The sequence below is a fragment of the Galleria mellonella genome, unplaced genomic scaffold (genome assembly GCF_026898425.1).
Source record: "Galleria mellonella isolate WM207_F2 unplaced genomic scaffold, CSIRO_AGI_GalMel_v1 utg424, whole genome shotgun sequence".
Taxonomy (NCBI): domain Eukaryota; kingdom Metazoa; phylum Arthropoda; class Insecta; order Lepidoptera; family Pyralidae; genus Galleria; species Galleria mellonella.
Window position 1 is genome coordinate 2,924,750 of NW_026442097.1, and position 17,931 is coordinate 2,942,680.

Below are 17,931 nucleotides of genomic sequence, written 5' to 3' on the forward strand. Positions count from 1 at the left end.
ATTGAAGTCGCCGTTTCTTGTGGCGCAAAATCTATGTGTTTATTTCGAACTTGTAATAGACTGCTGACGTTCCAATTTCAACCTAATATCCACTTTCCAGTAAGCGTTTCCCGAGCTAATGATACCACCGTCACGTCACTCTCTCAAATTGGCGGCCATATTTCACTCGGCTATCACCCTAACGAGTTGCAATTAGTGATGTGCCGAAACAACCTGACTCGAATTTCGAATAAAGTACTGACTCGAATACTGGGTATTCAGTTACTCGACAGCTCAATATATAGAATCAGATCTACTCGAGAACTGACTCCAATATGTACTGGGTACTTAGGTTTTTTTTTGCCGGGTAAAAATGGAATGGTAACTCCGCCCGCGCTTACGGGATACGCTGGCGGAGCACCAATGAAGGATGATAGGTGAGGATGAAGTAGGTCAGTTAGCCCATCGTGACGAATTCAACAAGAATTGTTCACGATGACTTCCAGAGGGAACCACGTGGAGGTCGACCTAATAGGACATATTGCTAGCAATGGGCTGTCAATCTCCATTGCTAACAATCCCTTTCCCCCCGGTACTTAGGTATTTGAGTGCTGTATTTATGTTACTGTATTTCACTTGAATTATTCACTTGTCATTGTATATTTTTATTTATGGTGCAATAAAGAGTTAAATAAATAAATAAATAAATATTTGAGTGCTCAAATTAAAGAATCAGGCAGTAGGCAATAGAGTACTGGCTCCAATAACTCCTGGATACTCAAGTACTCGGATGCTTAAGAATTCGGATACACGACACTCGAATACAGGATTCGAGTATACGATACTCGAATACTACTCACATGTTTATCGTTAGTTTTTGTTACTGTTTTATGATTTTGTTAATTGTTTCTTTAATTAATTAAATAAAAATAATAAAATAACTGAATATGAATTATCTTCATTAAAAGTAAGCTTCAAGAAATTATTTTTTATATATAACATTAGACGGATAATTGAAAAAGTAATTGAGTCTGGTGCTGTACATAAATACACATACAAGTACTCGAGTATTTATCCGAGTACGTAGACTCGAATCGTGTTCGATCCTTTTTCTAACGAGATAATACAATCAAATATTTATTACCAACTAGCTGACCCCACGAACTTCGTATCGCCTAACAGTTGATTTTTTAATTTTTTATTTTTTTTTTTTAAACTTATTCTGCTGTTACAAACACCGGATCAGCTTGTAAGATAAAAAAAGAAAAAAAAGTTAATAAATCAACAATTACATTATAAAAATTATAAAACACGCCGTACCACGTCACTCAATTGTTTTGCCTTCCCGGAACCTCTCCATTAAAACTTGAACTTTATGACATGGTATTAAAGTTCAAATTGACTTTTAAGTATTATTACAACTCGTTTGTATGGGAGTATAGAAAAGTGTTGTTTTTATACTTATTCAGGGAACTTTTTAAAATTTTCTCTTCGTAAGGACCATCCTCATACTTCGAGAAATATTCTAGAAAAAGAATTAGCGATATCGGTTCAGCTGTTCACGAGAACTGCGCTTAGCAACACCGTCAGCGATTAATTTTTATATTATAGATAATCGAATAATAAAATAAATCGACTAGGCGCACCACTAGTTGCAACGTAACACGATATCCCACTGTGACACTAAGCCAGTATTTATTACGTTGAATTCTGAGCGGACGCTGTTCAATCAATAATTGTATGTGTCTTAATTAATTACTTTCTTACCTACCAACTAACACAAGGGGGGAAAGGGATTATTAGTAATGCGGACTTTTTTTTTGATGGGTGAAAATGTAGTATGGTAACTTTTGGAGTATGGTAACCCCGCCTGCGCTAACGGGATACGCTGGCGGGGCACCAGTGAAGAGTGATAGATGAGAATGAAAACAGCCCAGTTAGCCCATCATGATTAATTCATCAGGAATTAACCACGGTAGTTTCCACAGGGAAACGGGAGGAGGTCGACCTGGTTGGGTATATTGCTAGCAATGGGATTCTCAGTCTCCATTATTAACAATCCCTTTCCCCCCAGTAATACGGACTATCAGGCCTTAAAAACCATCGTGGTTAATTCTAGTGGAATTCGTCACGATGGGCTAACTGACCTGCTCTCATCGTCACCTATCATACCTCCCTGGTGCCCCGCCAGCGTATACCGATAGTGCAGGCGGGATTACCATTACATTATCAGCCATTGTAAGAAAAAAAAGACCCTTTATTGATATTAATTCTAGTTTTAAGAAATATTTTAATTAACATACTGTATATTACTTACACTACACATTGTGGACTACACAGTAGAGTTATAGGTTGTTTCTTAAGTATACAAGGTGGTCGTAAAAAATACATATACATATAAATAGGCGATGAATACAGATGGCCTCTTCGGCCACTGATACGTCGTTTGAGTGCTGTGTTTATTGGCATATAAATACAAACAACCTGTATTCCAGATTACCGAGATGAGAGATAAAAAAAAAATGGCGACTTTAATTATGGCAGATTTTTTTTTTTTTATTGTTATTACTATATAAGCTCTTAACTGTCCACTGCTGAACAAAGGCTTTCCTTAAGGCGGTCTAGCAAATGCAGGTAGATTTTTTTTTATACAACTTAGAATGGCAATGAAGCTGACGGCCCACCTGATGGAAAGTGGTAACCGTCGCCTATAGACATGAGCAGTACCATGGACATAACAGAGTATACTGTTTCGCCCATGATACCCCCCCATTCGTTGTCATTTATTGTCAGTAATGAAGTAACATATATTATATAAAAAAAATACAATCAAATCGAGAGAGGGGAAAGGGATTGTTAGCAATGGAGTTTGACACCCTCATTGCTAGCAATATATATTAGGTCGAGCTCCTCGTGGTTCCCTCTGGAAAGCATCGTGAACAGTTATTGTTGAATTCGTTACGGGCTAACTGACCTGCTCCATCCTCACCTATCATCCTTCACTGGTGCCCCGTCGGTGTATACCGATATCGCGGGTGGGGTTACCATTCAATTAGCACACATAAAAAAAATCTAGAACCTTCTTTTTTGAAGTCGGTTGAACATGTCGTAGCTCCGGCGGCGGGATCTTACTGTACAGTGATCTCGTAGGCGTGATGACGTATTGCCATAAATTGACGATGGGGCGTGTGGGTGTAAGAAATGACTTAAGAGCTCCGATTAGGAAATACCATCCAATTGATATTCTATTATTATAGCCTAAGGTCGAGTTTGGATTGACTTCATGACTTGCCCTCCTTTGAAAAATAGATAATGACAATACGGCGGTTATTATCATTATGTATTTTTCAAAGGAATTAAAGGAGGTCGACCTGTTAGGGTATATTGTTAGCAATGGGAGTAGTTACCCGTATTACTAGCAATCCCTTTCCCCCCAATCTTCAAGTGTTGGCAGTCGCACACATACTAATGGTAGCGGAATTAAACAAAAAAATTCTAATCAAATAACCAGTGATTGCCGCGTGGTCCCGGCATAGAATAGGCCACCCCTTCCTTTCTCGTGGGTGTCGTTAGAGGCGACTAAGGGAGGGCGAGGGATGGGCAGCAGCGTCTCTCTTAAAACGTCTCTAAAACCTAACTGCGGTTAACCCAACCCACCTCCCAAGCGTGGCAATTACTAGCAAAACCCCCTGATTTGGGAGGCTTATGTCCAGCAGTGGACAGTTAACCGCTGATATGAATGTAAATACTGTTTACCTGTAATCGAGTCGCATTAAGTCCCGATCGTAAATTGTAATAATTAAGTTGGTCTTAAAAAAAAAAACACTTTTTTTTATGGGTGAGAATGGTATGGTAACCCCGCCTGCGCTAACGGGATAGGCTGGCGGAGCACCAGTGAAGGGTGATAGGTAAGAATGAAAACAGGCCAGTTAGCCCATCATGATGAATTCATCAGGAATTAACCATGATAGTTTCCAGGGGGAACCGCGACGAGGTCGACCTAGTTGGGTATGTTGCTAGCAATGGAATTCTTAGTCTCCATTACTAACAATCCCTTTCCTCCCAATAACTATATTACAAACTTTGTTTACTTTGGAATTAGATGGGGCTTAGAAAGTAATTATTGTCTGGACAAGACTCACTTTCCTTGGCCTTCATAGAAGTATTTCCTTAATTAAAAGTAAAAATAGTGAGGTTCATAGAAGTATTTCCTTAATTAAAAGTAAAAATAGTGAGGTCGTCGACCCTAAATCAATTTATTTGAAAATAGAATAGAACGCTTTCCATTTTTAAATTTAGCACGAACGTCTGCGACCAACTACGTTATTATTACTCCATTGTACAAGCACTGATTTCACTTTCAAACCCTTTGAAATATGTATGAGATAGCTGTATTGCTGTTTATTACGAAACCAAATTGCTGAAGTTCAGTAACTTATACCATTAAGTATCGAAGTTTGTTTGTTTATCACACATCTGTAACAATAATATACTATTCACATTTAGATTATATACATAGAGCATACAGTGTCAAAAACTTTGGTTAATTAAATAGAATTATTTTGTTTAATTCCTCTTCTATTAGTATGTGTGAGTGCCAACACTAGAAGATTGACCGCCACTATTACCACCAGAAGTTCCACGACCTTCCATTTTTTTATACAACTTAGAATGGCAAACAAACTAACGGCCCACCTGATGGAGATTAGTAACCGTCGTCTATAGACATGAGCAGTACCATGGACATAATAGAGTATACTGTTTCGCCCATGATACCCCCTATGCGTTGCCATCCCTGAGGACTCAGGTGTTATTCCTCTGTACCCTGTAAATTCACTGCGCTATCCCACCCTTCAAATCGAAACACAGCCATGGAAATACAATTGCTTCACGGTAGAAACACGAATGGTACAGAGGTGGCCAGGCAAACGACTTTTGTACAGTCTCCCTCTGGTGAAACTGTCAATTTATTCATGTAATTCTACAACCGCTGTTCTCCTGATGTTTTAATAGTGAATATTATGCAGAGTAGATAGATAGATAGATAATTTATTTGCATTACTTACAGCACACAAATTACGACATACATATACAAAAAAAAAAAGCGAGATAACATAAATGATAAAAAAAAAAATACATAAAGCTAAATACAATTTTCGTTTGTGAGTGTGCCATAGCAATACAAAATGGCCACAACTCAGTTTATTGCTTCGCCCTCAAAAGAGCAAAGCACTGATATTCTGTTGCGGCCAAAGGGAATAGGGTAACAATAAAACAATACTATCAGATTATCCGTACAGTAAATAGATAGATATACTACAGTAAACAGACAGATATGACAGTCTATCTAGCAGACAAATGGAACATAGAGGTAACTTGCTGGAATGTCTAACTTTTGCCTCTCAATTAAGAATTTTTGTAAATTAATTTGAAACTGGACTTAGTGGCGATCGGTCTTATGGGGGGAGGTGATATATTGTTCCAACATTTTTGGAGTACAAATTTGATGTGTGTGTTATGTAATATTTCTCTTAGTTTTTTTTTAATAGATGATTAATGAAATGGTAACCCCGCCTGCGCTATCGGTATACGCTGGCGGGGCACCAGGGAGGGGTGATAGGTGAATAATGAAAAAATGCAGGTCAGTTAGCCCATCGTGATAAATACACATGGAACTCAGCACGATGGTTTCTAGACGGAACCGCGTGGAGGTCGACCTGACAGGGTATATTGCTAGCAATGGGATTCTCAGTCTCCATTACTAACAATTCCTTTTCCCCCTATGCCACTGTGTTAGGTTGACTGGAACAAATCTCTTTTAGAGATAAGTTCGCCTTTGCTAACATTGTTATTAACTTCTTGTTATTACTGTATGTTTTAGTGCAATAAAGAATATATATATATATATATATATATATATATATATATATATATATATATATATATATATATATTCTGTTATTTTGCTATACATAAATAAATTTTAAACTAACTTAGCTAACTAGGCGTCCCAAAAATCAATTAAGTATATTCATACAAACATTCGAGTCTATTAAGATTAATAAATTTATGAAAAACTTTACAAACTTTCACCTTTATAATATTAGTAGGAGCACCCTGTATATTAACACTCAATCAGGTGTGAAATACATGTGCGACTGAGACGGCAGATATGACGTCATGTGTCCCGTCTCTTACGCGTGAACTACGTCATACTAACTTTAGAATCGATGACGACCTTCGCCTACTCATACGGATTTTCAACCTTACACGCCTAGATTTAGGATTGAAGATGCGTTTTCTTACAACCGTGACGTCATGGAACGTTGCTACATACTGTCAGATTAATTTTGTGCTCTATTATGTAGAGCATTAGGTATATTTCGGCTTGCGTCCTATAAATAGGCTGCATAAGCGATTTCTGATGTCCCAAAACACTGGAGTGGAGTTATAAATCGGGCCGGTGTCTTTGTTTTCGCAGTTCAACGCGTGGGCGAAACTGTTGGGATGTTTTTACTGGCCATCTTGTTTTCTATTAATGGGTTATTACTCTATGGAACACTAGCCGAATACCGTAGCTTTGCCCGAATAAAATACGAAAATAGTTTCATTTTATTCCGGGGAAAATGCGAATTCAATTGTGAACACACAGAACGATAAAAGACGAGATGTTTCGTGGATAAATTATATTTAAAAATTTGTTTTTTTTTTAATAGGTGATAATGGAATGATAACCTCGCCTGCGCTATCGGTATACGCCGGCGGGGCACCAGTGATAGGATGACAGGTGAGGATGAAAGCAGGTCAGTTTGCTCATCGTGACGAATTCAACAAGAATTGTTCACGATGGTTTCCAGGGGGAACCACGTGGAGGTCGACCTAATAGGGTGTATAGCAATGGGTCAGTTAGACTTAATTACTAACAGTTCCTTTCCCCTCAAATATTTGAATTTATAATGTGGAGTCACGGGGGGAGAAGGAATTATTAGAAACGGGGATGAGAAACACTATTGCTAGCAATCAGGTCGACCTCCACGCGGTTCCCCCTGGAAACCATCGTGACTAATTTATCGTTACATTTGTCACGATGGGCTAACTGACCTGCCTTTTCATCGTCACTGGGGCTTTGCCAGTGTATACCGATAGCGCAGGCGGGGTTACCACTCCATTATTATCTATTAAAAAAAAATTGTAGTAAACTTCTATTTGGCAAATGTTTTATCGCCATAAATGTTGATTTTGTATATTGGAACACTCCTTAAAATTGTGCAAACAGTTTCGAATCATCCTGTATAATATTAATAAGAACTTTGCTAATAAGGGTAGGTTAAATGTCCCCTAGGGAATTTACTTTAGAACTGTTTGTAAGAGATAATATATATATTATGCATATATTATACCAGAGGGAGACTTTGTACGAAAGTCGTTTGCTTGGGCGCCTTAATCCCATTTGTGTTTAACCCAGTTGTGTTTGCATGATTATGTTTCGGTTTACAGAGTACAGAGGAATAACACCTGAGCCCACAGGAATGGTAACGCATGGGGGGTATCATGGGCGAAACAGTATACTCTGCTCATGTCTATAGGCGACGGTTACTACTTTCCATCAGGTCGGCCGTCAGCTTGTTTTAATCTTTACATAGTATGAAACAAAGTCACATCTCACCGTCTGTGTGTTTAGATCTTTTAAAACTCTGTTCCAAATAGACGATGTAATTGCAAAACATAATTAAAAAAACAAAAATAAAAAATAGAAAAATGATATATATATATATATATATATATATATATATATATATATATATATATATATATATATATATATATATATATATATATATATAGGTCAGTAACCCCATCATGACAAATGTAACGATAAATTAGTCACGATGGTTTCCAGGGGGAACCGCGTGGAGGCCGACCTGATAGGGTATATTGCTAGCAATGGTGTTTCTCATCCCCGTTTCTAATATATATATAAATATAAATATATATAGTATTATTTTATGCTTATATTTGTTTATTATTATTATTATTACTTGGGAAGAGGCAACTAAGGGAACTCTTTAAACCACTTACCCCTTAAAAGCCTGATTTTTTTAAATCAAATTAAAAATATATTATATATAAATGTACCCTTTACTGTGTTTACTAATGGGGAAAAATAGTAAAAAAAAAAAAATCAAAACGATATTTTTATATATTTATTTAAAAAAAAAAACATTTGGTATCATTTTTGATACTTTAGGCATTACGGTAATCAAAATATTTAAATTTGTTTAACAATGAAACAATGCAAACCCGGTGTCAAATTTGAAGCTTCAGGTATTTAAGGGTTAAAACATCACCAAAGTCTAACTGCGTTTGTTAAGCATGCCAACTAAGAAGGTCTATGACCAGCAGTGGGCAGTTAACAGCTGGTATAATAGTATAATACAAATAATATCAGGCCCACTGCGCCAGGAACGTTGCCGAATAAAAATGGACGTGAATTTTATCACCGCTGATTCTCTATATTTGGAATGGGCCATAAAATTCACACCTCCCCTATCCTGTTCGAATGCAATTTACAACCGACTTCAAAAAGGAAGTTCTCAAAACGGTCATATGCTTTTTTATGTTTGTTACCTCATAATAGTGGAGTTAGATTTACATATAAAATAATTGGTTTTTCCACTTTCGAAAAGCACGATCAATACAAACAGATATACGGATGAATACAAGTACACGTATCGTGCAGGCATCGAACCTGTGACCATTGGGAGGTTTACCCCCTTATTCATAAAAACGTCAAACTTCTCATTAAGCTATTGAAGTGTTTTATCCCTTTTTTTGTACAAAATTCTCAATTTGAATAAAAATGACAAAACACTATATACACACACACACACACACAAATAAAGAGTATCTATCTATATATAACTACCATGGGCGTTAAAATAAGTACCTCTTTTTGGAAGTCGGTTAAAAATAAACGTCGAAAATCACATCTTCATATTCGATCTTGACTGCATTAACCAAAGGCAGCCAAGCGTTAATATCAGGCTCACCTACGTGAGAAAACCGGTCAAGTGCGAGTTGAACTCGCACGCCGAGGATTCCGTACATAGAATATATTAATATAACAACATTAATATAAAAACTTACAAGAAACACGTAAGAGAGGGACATTTCGCAAATTCTTCTTAATTAAAAAACAAATTACAATAGAATCTTGATTATCCGTATAATTGAAAATCCGGATAATCTATTTTAAATTCAAATCAAATAATAATTAAATTTTAATATATATTGTTTTATTATGTAAAAGGTTTTACATACGTCATTTAGACAATACGATGTTTTTTTTATACAACTTAGAATGGCAAACAAGCTACCTAATGGACGGTCTACCTAATGGAAAGTGGTAACTGTCGCCTATAGACATGAGCAGTACCATGCACATAACAGAGTATACTGTTTCGCCCATGATACCCCCCATGCGTTGCCATTCCTGGGGACTCAGGTGTTATTCCTCTGTACCCAGTAAATTCACGCCATATCCCACCCTTCAAACCGAAACACAGATAAATGAAAAAGAAAAAAAAAAAGAAAAAAGAATCACGAGCTATAAAGAGAATGTATTACATAATACCTATTTACCCAATTAATACATAATACCATTTCTAAGTCGGTAATTAGAGTCGTTAAGTATAAGTCCGGATAATCGAATATCCGGATAATGGAGATTCTACTGTAGTTTTAATTTATACTTACGTTTCTCTTTTTGTTTTCATGTACGCATTTTTTATACTATAGATAGATAGATAGATACCCTTTATTGTTTCCTCCATAAGATTACAATAGTAAACTTATTATAGATACAAACATGTACAAGAAATAATCACAATGAGAAAACAATGGGCGACCTTATCGCTAAGAGCGATCTCTTCCAGGCAACCTTTGGATGGAGAAAAGTAATTATAAACAGCGTGACTGGAGGCATGAGGCTCTGTTGGTTTTTTAAATACATTAAATACTTAAACGGTTTTTTTATGTATTTAACGTTAAATTTATTATGGTGAGATATGTCAGTGAATTTACAGGATATAGAGAGAGATAAAACCTGAGTCCTCAGGAATGGCAACACATGGGGGGTGTCATCGGCGAAGCAGTTTGCTTTGTTGTGGTTATGGTACTACTCATGTCTATAGGCGACGGTTACCACTTTCCATCAGGTGTACCGTCAGCTTGTTTGCCATTCTAAGTTGCATAAGAAAAAAAAACTTACTTTTTTTTAGACTATACTTATTTTTATACAATATGTGTGGGCCAACAATATGTAAAACTGTTCCAAATGTCAAGTCGATGGAATTAATAGTTACTGAGATATAGAGCTGGTATATTGGTACGGAACCCTAAAAACTATTGTGGCAAAATTGCACGGAAGCGGAATATGTATGAACGATTCGACATTCAGCGGTTTCAGGGGTCGTTTTCACAACGTTTGCTGGTCGTTATGGGGTATTAAAAGGACGAGATTTTTATATCAGCTGATTTTAAATTCCTTTAACAGTGGTATAGTTTTTTTTTAATGGTTGACAATGGAACGGTAACCCTGCATGCGTTAACGGTATACACTGGCGGGACAACAGTGAGGAATGATAGATGAGAATGAAAATGGACGAAACAGTATACTCTGTTATGTCAATTGTGCCGCTCATGTCTATAGGCGACGGTTACCACTTTCCATCAGGTGTACCGTCAGCCAATGCCATTCTAAGTTGAATTAAAAAAAAAAGAAAAAAAAGACAGTTAAAAATGAGATGAAAATAAAAGTATCTTATACTCATAATATATTTATTTATTTATTTACACTTTATTGCACCAAGTAAAAAGAGAAATAACAAATACAGTAAATATTTATGAAAAGTGATATTTTTATATATTTACATAATATACATATATATTATGTAAATATATATACGTATTAATCTCGCAAACATGAAACGAATAAGCTTTCCCCATAACGGTCGACCGCACTATGCCGGATCACTAAGTGCTTTTTCACGCTACGTTTGAAGGATTCGAGGTTATATGGTGGTGGTGGGGGGGGGGGGCGAGGAACACGTCACGGGTGAGGCTCCAAGGCCTTATAGACCGGAAACTCATTTGTTGATAATAGCCGCATCTCTTCGATGTATACTGTGGAAAATAGCGATATACATAACTCTAGTATGGTATTTGTAGGTTTTTTTATACAACTTAGAATAGCAAACAAGCCGACAGCCCACCTGATTGGAAAGTGGTAACCGTCGCCTATAGACATGAGCAGTATCATGGACGTAACAGAGTGTACTGTTTCGCCCATGATACCCCCCATGCGTTGCCATTCCTTAGGACTCAGGTGTTATTCCTCTGTGCCCTGTAAATTCGTGCCATATCCCACCCTTCAAACCGAAACACAGCCATGCAAATACAACTGCTTCACGGTAGAAACACGAAAGGGACATACTCAAGCAATCGACTTTTGTACAAAGTCTCCCTCTGGTCTGGTAGATTTAATGCCGTATGGTATTCTCTACCAGCTAACCATTAAGTAAAAATAGAAAGCGTTTTAGGCCAGTGGTAACGATATTAAAATACACAAAAATTAAGTATACCTATTAATGTAAGATCACTACATAGTATAAAACAAAGTCGCTATCGCTGTCTGTCCGTCACTATGTATGCTTAAATCTTTAAAACTACGCAACGGATTTTGAAGCGGTTTTTTTAATAGATAGAGTGATTCAAGAGGAAGGTTTATATTTATAATACACGCATAATATTGTAGAGGAACACTGATAAATTTAGAGGTTTCTAATGTGATGTCGTAAATAAACACATTTTTTTGCGCTTACATTGCAAACGCTGGCTGAACTTCGCGAGATAAAGCAAAATAATGTACTACAGTATTGTACACCTTAAAAAGGTCCACAAAAAAGTCCACGATGGTATATGTCTATCTCTTAAGGATAACCCACAATAACTATTTTTTATTCTTTACATTTTACGGGTAAAAAATGACTTATTTACGAAGTCATTTTAACAAATACACCATTATTTTTTATTAATTTTTATTATATTATATATTATGTAGCTATATTTATTATCAGCATAGAAGCCGTGGAGGGTCGCTAGTTATTTCCAAATATTTATTTATTTTCAATACTTTTCACCGTGTTATTAAATTAAATGACAAGCAGAATTTATCTTGTAATTTATAAATAAATAACTAATTATGAATTGATAATGATTTAAGACATAGCTAAAACTGACATTACCGAAATTTTATTATTAAACTATTTATTAATTAATTTTACAATATGAATATAAATAATTATAAACTAGAGAACATATTAAATAACTATATAATAGTAATAACAATTACGATATGAATACATACACAGCAATACTAAATAATGAATAATAATAAGAAGAAAATACGTAGCTATCGTGATACAATTTCAATGACTGGATAATATTGTAACAGATCCTTAGACTATTTCTAAAGTGAAAAAACTGTTGTCCTCCTCTCTCGTACTCGCTGCGCCCAACAGGGTCCATAATTGAAATTTTATCTACTAATTATATTATGGAATGCAATAAGAAATAAATAAATAAATTGTTATTTCCCCAGAGGTTGACTGGAAGAGAATCTTACTAATAGGCGATAACAATAGCATTACGATCGCCCATTATATTTTACTTTTCAACGTGGTCAATAGAGAACAAATATAATGAAATAATTTCCAAAATAACAATAAACGCTAAGCCTCTACTCGTGTTGCAAAAGCAAATTGAAGGTACACAAGGAGTATTTACCCACTTCACCTTATATTTGGCCCCATCAATTTCATTCACCGTTGCCATGACGACGGCCTTCCAATTCTAAGATGTTAACCTTTACAACGGACGGAAGGGTCTGTAAAGTTTTCATGGTACATTGCGTTTATTATTAACCGATTTCAAAAAAGAAGGAGGTTGTTTTTATTTGGTTACTTTTTATGTCTGTAACCTCAAATATACATATGACATGGCGATTTTTAAAAGACATACTAGAAGGCAAAAATAAAGAGCAAAAGAGGAAGGGGAAGACCGAGGAATAACTACATGGGACAGATAAAGGTACTAGGTGTCATGTCGTATAGGGAGGTCAAAAACATGGCCTGGGAAAGTGTATCTATAAGTGCAACTGTGTATTTCTTTTTTAATGCAACTAAGAATAGAAAACAAGCTAATGGCCCGCCTGATGGAAAAAAATTCTGGTTATTTGCTACCACATGTAGATCAATTCGTTCGTTTTGTACATTCATTAAATGAAACGGCAGTTGTGGGCTGGAACGGAGGGACCCGCGACCCAAACTCAATTACCGCTTTAACCTCAGGTGGAAATTGTTTGTTTACTAATAGCTTTAACTCTATCTAGTTAAAATAATTATATTTATTTATTTAACTCTTTATTGTACCATAAACAAAAATATACAATGACAAGTGAATAATTCAAGTGAAATACAGTAACGTAAATACAGATTGAAATATACACATAAAGGTACAAAAGGCGGTCTTATCGCTAGGGCAATCTCTTACAGACAACCTTTGGTTAAAGGAGAACATATAGAAGTGGGCAGGTGGCGCAAGTGTGAAATAATAATTTTTCATGCATAAAATACAAAAACCTATAATGCACAAAAATATCAAGTAGGGATATATATTTATATTATTACATGTATTACATCTCCATAATTAAAAATAATAGGATTACCATCGTGCCTTCCATCAAATTGTTTATAATTACTCTTCTCCATCCAAAGGTTGGCTGGAAGAAATAGCTCTTAGCGATAAGGTCGCCCATTGTTTTCTCATTGTGATTATTTCTTGTAATTATTTATATTTATAATAAGTTTACTATTGTAATCTTTTGGAGGAAACAATAAAGAGTATCTATCTATCTATTGGGAGGGTTTCCTGTAGTTGCCAGGCTTGGTAAGTTACCACGCTTGACAACCGGGTTGGCAACAGCAGTTAAGCTTTGGTCATGTTCTAAGAAAGGTGCTGCTGTCCATTTCGAGACTATTAAGTTCCCTTAGTCGCCTCTCAGTGTTGTAAGAAGACTTTGTACAAAAGTCCATTGCTTGGGTACCTCTGTCTTATTCGTGATTCAACCGTGAAGCAGTTGTGTTTGCATGGCTGTGTTTCGGTTTGAAGGGTGGAATATGGCGTGAATTTACAGGGTACAGAGGAATAACATCTGAGTCCATAGGTATGGCAACGCATGGAGGTATCATGGGCAAAACAGTATACTCTGTTATGTCCATGATACTGCTCTAGTCTATAGGCGACGGTTACCACTTTCCATCAGGTGGGCCGTCAGCTTGTTTGCCATTCTAAGTTGTATAAAAAAAAAAAAAACAGAAGTGCGTTTACAGACTTTTGTACAAAGTACTCTCAAAGTACTCTGGTACTGTCCACTGCTGAACATAAGCCAGGTTTTGCAAGTAGTTACCACGCTTGGCAGCCGAATTGGCAACCGCAGTTAGGTTTTAGAGATCTTTAAAGAGGGACGCTACTGCTTATCTCTTCGCCCTCCCTTAATCGCCTCTTACGACGCCCACGGTATAGGAAGGGGTAGCCTATTCTATGCCGGCCACACGGCCAAGTTAATATAAAATAATATTGCGCAATTTACAGGCAAATAAAATGCATTTTCATTAGCTATAGATAAATATTTATCAAGTATAGCACTCCACTTGACTGCCCACTCGAGTTGTAGTGATTTTATTATAAAAAATAATGATTTCAACAAATATTATGTATATAATACATTTTATATATTCTTTATTGCACTAAAACATACAGTAACAACAATAAGTTAATAACAATGTTAGCAAAGGCGAACTTATCTCTAAAAGAGATTTCTTCCAGTCAACCTAACACAGTGGCATAGGAAGTAGTGAGTGGGCAGTAGTAGTGCTAAACACAAATTAAAATACATATAAATATAAACATATATAAATAAGAAATATATATATATATATATATATATATATATATATATATATACATATAGCTTTATGTATCCATTTAAATACTATCAATTACATTTTATTGACAATTTAATTACAGTACTCATAAAATTAATACATTTCACAGTATCACAAAAAAATTGGGGGAAAAGAGATTGTTAGTAATGGAGTTTGACAGGCCTATTGCTAGCAATATGCCTTATTAGGTCGACCTCCGCGTGGTTCCCCCTAGAAACCATCGTGAACAATTCTTGTTGAATTTGTCACGATGGGCTAACTGGCCTGCTTCATCCTCACCTATCATCCTTCACTGGTGCCCCGCCGATGTACACCGGTAGCGCGGGTGGGGTTACCATTCCATTATCATCCATTAAAAAAAAAGTATCACAAAAAATATATTTTATTATATACATATACATTATTTGTATAGTTCATACATGAAAATTTCTTGTACTACAATTATTATATTCGATTGCCAACTTGCAACGCTATTACGGGAATATAAAAATTGCGATTAAAAAACAGGGATTAATCGTAAAAGCGGTGAAAATTTAAAGTTGTGTGTATTTTTCAATGCTAAATTATCTCATATATAATATTCTCGTGTCACGGTGTTTGTTACCAAACTCCTCCGAAACGGCTTTACCGATTTTCATGAAATTTTGTGTGCATATTTGGTAGGTCTGAGAATCGGCCAACATCTATTTTTTATACCCCTTAATGATAAGGGTGACCCACCCCTAAAACTTTTTTTATATTTTTTTGACAAAATTTTTAATTGTGTTTTAAATATGATTTAGCATTGAAAAATACACACAACTTTAAATTTTCATCGTTTTACGATCAACCCATGTATTTTAATCGCGATTTTTATATTTCGCAATAAGTGGTAAAACAACGATTACGGGGTCAGCTAGTAATAAAATAAAAATTAAAAAAAAATTCAAAAAATTAAAAAATAATATTTTGGTGTGGGTCACCCTTATCATTGAGGGGTATGAAAAATAGATGTTGGCCAATTCTCAGACCTACCCGATATGCACACAAAATTTCATAAAAATCGGTGAAGCCGTTTCGGAGGAGTTTGGTAACAAACACCGCGACACGAGAATTTTATATCTTTTAGATCTTTCTCTTCTTATTTAAAAAGAGTTTCCTACTATCGGTACAACTAATTCATTCTCTTCCAGCCAGCTCTATTCCAGGCCACATCTTTGACCCTTTTATACGACATGAATGACACCTAATGTGAGGTGGGAAACAGATTGTTAGTAATGGGTTTTAATGAATCCATTGCTAGCAATATACCCTATCAGGTCAACCTCCACGCGGTTCTTCATTCATCATGATTAATTCTAGTGGAATTCTCTTACTGGTGCCCCGCCAGTGTATACCGATAGCGCAGACGGAGTTACCATTCCATTATTACCCATTAAATAAAAGGCACCTAATGTGAGTAACAACGATTTCTTTACGCTATTTGTGTTAAAAATATAAATTTTAGCCCTGTTTGAATTTGAACTCCCTACCTTAATCTTGATGTTTAACAACTATCATACATATATAATTACTTTATTTTTATATTTTGACAGTGAATTTACAGGGTACAGGGGAATAACACTCATTGTTGGCAATATGCTCTGTTAGGTCGACCTCCACGCGGTTCCACCTGGAAACCATCGTGAACAATTCTCGTTGAATTCGTCACGATGGGCTAACTGACCCGCTTCATCTTCACCTATCATCCTTCACTGGTGCCTCGCCGGTGTATACCAATAGCGCGGGTGGTGTTATTATTTCATTATCACCCATTAAAAAAAACACCTTAGTCCTCAGGAATAGCAACGCATGGGGGGTATCATGGGCGAAACAGTATACTCTGTTATATCCATGATACTGCTCAAGTCTATAGGCGATTGTTACCATTTTCCATCAGGTGGACCGTTAGCTTATTTGCCATTCTTTCAAAAGAACAATAAAGAGTTTTCATTTTTTCATTAATTTTCATTCAGTCATATTAGCCGTAAATTGTCCACTGTTGGAAATAGCCCTCCCACATAAGGGGAATATTGCCAATAGTTTTTTTTATGGGTGAAAATGGTATGGTAACCCCGCCTGCGCTAACGAGATACGCTGGCGGAGCACTAGTGAAGGGTGATAGGTGAGAATGAAAACAGGCCAGTTAGCCCATCATGATGAATTCATCAGGAATTAACCATGATAGTTTCTAGGGGGAACCGCGAGGAGGTCGACCTGGTTGGGTATATTGCTAGCAATGGGATTCTCAGTCTCCATTACTAACAATCCCTTTTCCCCCTATTGCCAGTAGTTGCCATATTTGGCAAGTGGGTTAGCAACACAGTTAGCCTTTGGTAATATCTTAAGAGTGACACCGCTGCCCATTCCTTGACCATAATATAGTGACAGAATTATTTATGAAAAAAATTTTTTTAAACTAAATCAATCATTTGTAGAGACATTCCATCTATATATTGTAGGTCTATGTAGCATAGAATAAACACACTCACCCCATCTGGACTTTGCTTCTTGACTTCACAGAACTCATTAAGTACATCTTGAAGTTTTCTCGTGGAATCTGAAATCAATTAAGTATATAAAATATTAAACAGCCACTTGACTAAGGTAAAGTATACAGTTATTTGAAATCGAGTGAAATAATTCTGCAGTGGAGCCAATTTATACTTAACTAGCAGTCTGGCCTGGCTTCGCACAGGTTTTTTTATGCAACTTAGAATGGCAAATAAGCTGACGGCCCACCTGATGGAAAGTGGTAACCGTCCACTGCTGAACATAAGCCTCCACCTTAGGGGGTTTTGCCAGTAGTTGTCACGCTTGGCAAGCAGTTTGGCAACCCCAGACAGGCTTTAGAGATATTTAAAGAGGG

At 36.2% G+C, this 17,931-nt stretch overlaps 1 protein-coding gene across 2 annotated transcripts in view; it reads right to left on the reverse strand.

Annotated features, from left to right (window-relative positions):
* LOC113513442 (diacylglycerol kinase 1) overlaps positions 1 to 17,931 on the reverse strand; it is a 129,634-nt gene that overhangs the window by 44,095 nt on the left and 67,608 nt on the right. For both annotated transcript variants that reach the window (XM_031914403.2, XM_052898357.1), the window contains exon 3: positions 17,555 to 17,622. In XM_031914403.2, the coding sequence (XP_031770263.2) occupies positions 17,555 to 17,622 (68 nt within the window). The remainder of the gene's footprint in view (positions 1 to 17,554; positions 17,623 to 17,931) is intronic.